Raw genomic sequence first — 6,042 nt, 5'->3', positions numbered from 1 at the left:
GGCACCCACTGCCAGGGCCGCGTCGCTCGCGTCTCTCTAGGAAGAGGTCGCAGCCAGCGCGGACAGCTCTTCCGCGGGAGCGCGCGGCGTGACACCGCCTGGAAGCCGTGACCCCGGCTGGCCCACCCCGGGGCTAGGGCCCTGAGCGCGCGCTCCCGAGAGGCGGCGCCGGGGCGGGGCGCGCGGCCGGGGGCGCGCTCCTCCCCCTCGCGGGCGGCGGGGCAGGCGGCGCCGACCCCCCGCGCGTCGCACATGGAGCGCTGGACCGAGGCGGCGGCCGCGGGCAGCGGCACTTCTGCGGCGCGCTCAGCCAGCCCCTCCCGCTCCTGTGCGCTGCTCCTCCGGGTCCGCGTGCGCGGTCACCATGGCGTCCAGTGAGGAGGACGGCACCAACGGCGCCTCCGAGGCCAGCGACGAGAAGGAAGCCGCGGGCAAGCGGAGACGCCTAGGCTTCCTGGCCACCGCCTGGCTCACCTTCTACAATATCGCCATGACCGCCGGGTACGTACGCGCCAAGGTCCTTCCACGCTCCGCAAGCACTTGTGCGGTCCCACCGCGATCCGGGCTCGGGGACGCGGGGAGCGCGCGCTCGCGGGGCTGCTGGGGGTCGAGTCGCGGCGAGGGTGCGCGCACGGGGGAACTCGCAGGGGTCTAGGCGGAGGCGCGCGACGGTGGCGGGGACTTTTGGAGCGAGGGCGCGCGTGTCGGCCAACTGGGGGTCGCGGCGCCGCAGGCGCACATGGAGCGGGACAGCGCGTGTGCCCGGCCACTTGCGATCGGAGCACTCTGGGAGGGTGGCCGGGGAGCAGAGAGCAAGAGCGCGCGGGCTGGGCCCTAGGTGGTCGCGGCGCGGCGCGGGGCGGCGGGGGCGCGCGGCGCAGTGGGGGAGGGGCGTCGCGGGGTTGAATGGAGCGGGGCGGGGCGGCTAGCGGCCGATCGCTGGGCATTGCCTAATACGGTGCACCGTGTGGCGCGGTGGCACGGGGCGCGGGCCGGAGGTTAAGTATAGACCCGGGCAGGAATGTGGGGCCGACCCACGGGGCAGGCGACTGCGGCCGCCCGCCTCCGCCTGCTGTTGAAGAAACGGCCGAGTCTATTCACTCGAGCCGGGAGCTGTCCGCTGGCTGTGGACACCGGACCTTGGCCGTGTGGTTCCTGGTGCTGTGGATCGCTGGGCAGTGGCTTCACCTACTGTTTTTTCTTCACCTACTGTTTCTTTTTAAGCATGGCACTTAGAAATGCCCACTTGGGACTTTGTTTGAAACACCTGGAACAGGGCAGATGGCCAGCATCTTTCCGGCCTTGTCCTTTCCATATTCCTGTCTCCACCCCCCCGCCTCCCCCCACCCCCCCAGGCCTAATATGAGTTGGAAGTTAGGATCATGCACGATCAGTCTTCAAAGGGCTATCAAATGACTTATGGGTCTACTGTGACTGAAGTCCATTATGAAAATGCCCTTTGCTATCTTGCCTTTAGAGTTACTTTCTCAATATCTTCGCACGTTTTAAGTTAGAGAGTTGTGAAGAAACGTTTAGTATTTAAAAGTCTCTGAGGCTTATAGAAAAATGTGAACGTGTAGAAAAATGCGATTCTATTTAACAAATGTTCCTGTTGATCATCTAGTATATATTATAATACTGAACATCAAATATAATTAGTTCATAGATCTGTATTTATTGGGGGTTACTGTGTGCCAGGAACTGTCCTGGTTCCTTTGGCTATGTCTTCTAATTTTTAGTTTTCTGCAATCCTGTGAGGGGAACAGAACAATATTTTATAGGGAGGTATGGAGAGACCCCGGGTCACTGTCTGGAGATCACAACCAGAAAGTGTCAGCCATGGATTTCCTCTGAGACCCACTCCAGAGTTGTGCGACCTCATCTTCTCTGCAGCGCTGGATTCCAGACCTTTGAATGTTCAGAAAAACAAACAGGCTTAAAACAACTGTCAGACGGTTCAGGTTCAGTGCCCACCATACTCTGTTGCCTTAAAATGCAGCAGGAGCTGGGAGTGGGCAGTCTCCTCTGAGACCTGCTCATCAAGTTAGTAAATGTTTTTGGAATACTCACCTTATGTTAGTTGATTGGCTGTCCCTTCCCCGTCCAGCCCACTTTCCTTCCCCCCACTCCCAGACAGGGTTTCTCTGTGTAGCCCTGGCTGTCCTGGAACTCACTCTGTAGACCAGGCTGGCCTCAAACTCAGAAATCTGCCTGCCTCTGCCTCCCAAGTGCTGGGATTAAAGGCATGTGCCACCACCTCCCGGCCTGCTTTCCATTTTAAAGAACACGTTATTGTTTCAAAAATGAAAACTTGCTGCACAAACCCAGTTTAAGATCTCGAATGAGAAAGTTAAAATAATCCCCTGGTGACCGGCTCCCATCCTAAGGGACTTGGGGCTGTCCCCATCCACGGCCATTTTCACATACCCAGTTTACCTTTCCAGTGTTCTTGCCTTTGAAACCCGACTCTGTTTTTCTGGATGCGTTTTATAGCTCTCTCTGTCTTTGCATTGCATTGTTCCTTCTTCTGTGATGTCATCCTTGTTCTTGTGGTTGCAGCAGCGCCTTTGAACTTTTCTAGGCTCGAGCTTTGTGTCCTCACTCTTCAGTCCTGCTTTGCCTCCCTTTCTGCAGGCCACTGCTTATCCCGAGTGTGTCTGTCTTTTTTACTGAGAGGGCCCACTGGTTTATCAAGGCAGACTACCCAGTTGTTCTATGAGACCCCTATAGATAAGCTTTCATACTTCCTTACTTACCCTTCAAGTTTATGCCTGGGCACCTTCTGTGATGTACTAGCACACCCTGACTCCTTGATTTTTCTCTGTCCCTCTTGTTGTCACTCAGCCATACCATGATTGTACTAATTCTTCATTGTAAGCGCCAGGAAGTAATAAATACTTATTGAATGAATGAATGAGTGAGTGAGTGATGAATATCTTCAGGAACATTGGTGATGAATGTCTGTTGTATAAGATCCTGTTTCCACTTGATATTCAATTACGACATTCTAATTTTCATAATTATATGTTTTATTGTTATATAAGACTGTATAGAAGAAATATACAATTATTGACTATGTCAGGCCCTAGGGACATTTTAAAGTTCCCTTACCCTGACCCTGTGGAATAATTAGTGGCTTTAATCAAATCCAGAGTGGAGGCACCTTTAAAGCATGGAGGGATTTTTATGATATATCTATATATCTATATATGTATATTGCTTACTCATAATAGGTTCTTGACTATAGTAGTGAGCATCTGTGCTTTGCTTCCCAACAAACGCTTCTGAACCTATAGATGCTAATGCATTGTCTCAGGTAATGTGGGTAATGTAAGACACGTATTCCAGGCTCATCCTTGAAGAAGCACAGTGGACATTTCCAGGTAGATACTAATTGCAATAAAGATGGAATAGAATGAGTGCATACAAAACCGGAGCCAGAGGACTGAGAGGCCAGGGAGACTGAGAGAAACGTCTGTGAAGGAGACGAAAGCATTTGAATGGATCTTTGAAGGCCAAGCTGGGTTTACCAGGCAGGGTTGAAGAGACAGCCTGTGTTAGTATAGAGACGGGAGGCTGGGAGGCATCAGTAGGTCAGCACCAGTGGGCCTGAAGCGCAAATAGACGGGTGGCTCGGCCCATCCATGGTAAGGTCACAGGTGCCTTGCTGATGTGTGGATTTTTTAAACACTGCGAGAGTGTCGATGACAGGTTCTGTAGTGGAGTAAAGTTGGTAAGTTGTTTGGCCTCTGAGCCTTAGTTTTCCCATCTGTAGAACTGGAGCAACACAACCACTTTGCTAGATTATTACAAGGGGTAAAGAGGTGATAGATGTGAAGTTCTTAGCAGAGGTGTTTGGTGGGCAGATGCAGGAGCTGATGCAGAGGCCAAAGAGGGGTGATGCTTAGTAGCTTGCTCCTCGTACTTCAAGTATCCTATCCCTAGTGGTTAATTTGAAATTACACTTCACGGGAGAAAAAGAGAGAGAGAGAGAAACTAAGATTTATACTGTTATACTGAATGCACCTTGATAGAACAATAAATCAAATTTCTTTTCCCAAAATGTTAAGTAATAGCCGTATCTTCTAGATAACATTTGCTTGCTGTGGATGATAGAGCGAGTGAGTGAATACACCACGATTGCTTTATTCCTTTACCTGCTGATGGGTATTTCTAGTCTGGGACTATAATATATTTAACATTCATGTACATTCATGTGTGGACTTATGCTTTTGTTTTTCTTGAATAAATGTTTAAAAGTGGCTCCGCATAGAGTAGTCACATGTGCAGTGTCTCAAACCGCTGAGCTCTTTTCCCAAGGTGTAATGCCATTTTCCCTTACCATTAGCAATAAATGAGACAGTTCCTGCATGTCATTGCCAACTATTGGTATGGCCAATGATCACTGTTCATCATTGAGTGAAGTCAGGACAGGAACAGGGCAGGAACCTGGAGGCAGGAGCTGATGCAGAGGCCATGGAGGGATGCTGCTTACTGGCTTGCTCCCCATGGCTTGCTCAGCCTGCTTTCTTCCAGAACCCAGGACCACCAGCCCTGATGGCCCTACCTACAAGGCCCTCCCCATCAATCACAGCCCTTCTTCCATCAATCACTAATTAAGAAAATGCTCTATAGATTTGCTTACAGCCTGATCTTATAGGAGCATTTTCTCAATTGAGGTTCCCATCTCTTAAATGACTCTAGCCCGTGTCAAGTTGACACAAAACTATCCAACATACCTAGTAAGTATATTGTATATTCTCTTTGTGAATTTCATTTTCATTTTCATGACCAATGATACTGGATATGTTTTCATGGGCTTGCTTGTTGGCAAACTTGTGTGTCTTCTTGGGCTTAATGTCTGTTCAAATCTTTTGCCAATTACTTTGCTTTGATGAGTTGTTCGGTTTCCTAATATTAACTTTTAAGAATTCTTTAAGTAGCTCTTTGCCAAGTATGTGATTTGCAAATACCATTTCCTGGTTCCAGCTGTCTTTCATCTCCTAACAGTGGCTCTCAGAAAGCAGGTACTCCTAATTATAACTCAGAACCTGCTCTGCACCTTTCAGTTTGACTCTTTATGGGCATGGGTGCCTACTTTGAGTCAGTCAAAGCACTCATGTGTTGATGGCAAAAGGAAGTAGCAATTTAATCTTGGAAATGCAATGAAGAGTTGATAATGGATTGTATTTGAAAGTATAGTGTGTGCAATTGAAAGCCATCTCTTCTACAGGCCTAATTGTTAACCTAAAGAGGATACAAAGAAAATATTCCAAATTAGGGTGACAATTTTCGACGGTGGTTGAAATGGTGGATTTAGGCAGTGAGCAGAGATAGCTACTAATATCACAAAGAAAGAACAGCCAGGAATGTTTTACTCCCTTAGAAATACACTAGAGGACTTGTCAGAGTCTGATGGAGCCCTAGAACTAACTGCCAATTTACAGATATGTAGGAGGCAGAACATAGTAAATGACGTAAAACCTCAAGTATCCAATTGGATCAAGACAGTGAGACAGCCTGCAGGCCCAGCCACCCAGTGTTCATCAGACAACTTGAAAGAAAGGGATAAAGGGGAAGGGGAGGGAGAAGGAGACCTGGAGATTCACGCAACACACCAAATAATTAGAATAGATGAATCCTGTTTAAAGTGCGTGTGTGCATGATGCTAACATGGTCAAAAGATAAAGTTCAGGAATCATTTCTCTGCTTCCACCATGTAGGTTCCAGTGGCCAAATTCAGGCCATCAAGTTTAGTAGTCAGCATCTTTTCACCCTCAGTGTTTTGTAACAGCCAGAAGTGGTTATTTTAATGTAGGACACTGGGGATAAGATTTTAGAGATATACAATAAAATATTCAGGACCATATTAGAGAGTGTCATGGATCTAATTAAAATTAATCAGAGCAGTATCAAGAGTAGAGGCTTTGCAGCAAGATACTGATGAAGGGACCCTGATATTGCGGCCTCTTGTGAGGCTATGCCAGTGCCTGGTAAACACCGAAATGGATGCTCACAGCCAGCTACTGGATGGAACACAGG

At 48.9% G+C, this 6,042-nt stretch overlaps 1 protein-coding gene across 1 annotated transcript in view; it reads left to right on the top strand.

Annotated features, from left to right (window-relative positions):
- The first annotated feature begins 225 nt into the window (after positions 1 to 225).
- Hacd1 (3-hydroxyacyl-CoA dehydratase 1) overlaps positions 226 to 6,042 on the top strand; it is a 24,414-nt gene continuing 18,597 nt past the window's right edge. Inside the window, 2 exon segments of the mRNA XM_021193828.2 lie at positions 226 to 357; positions 359 to 501. Coding sequence (XP_021049487.1) covers positions 253 to 357; positions 359 to 501 — 248 coding nt within the window. The 5' untranslated portion in view covers positions 226 to 252.

This window comes from Mus pahari, chromosome 3 (genome assembly GCF_900095145.1).
Source record: "Mus pahari chromosome 3, PAHARI_EIJ_v1.1, whole genome shotgun sequence".
Taxonomy (NCBI): domain Eukaryota; kingdom Metazoa; phylum Chordata; class Mammalia; order Rodentia; family Muridae; genus Mus; species Mus pahari.
Note: the sequence above shows the minus strand (reverse complement) of the source record. Positions and strands in the feature narration are given on the sequence as shown.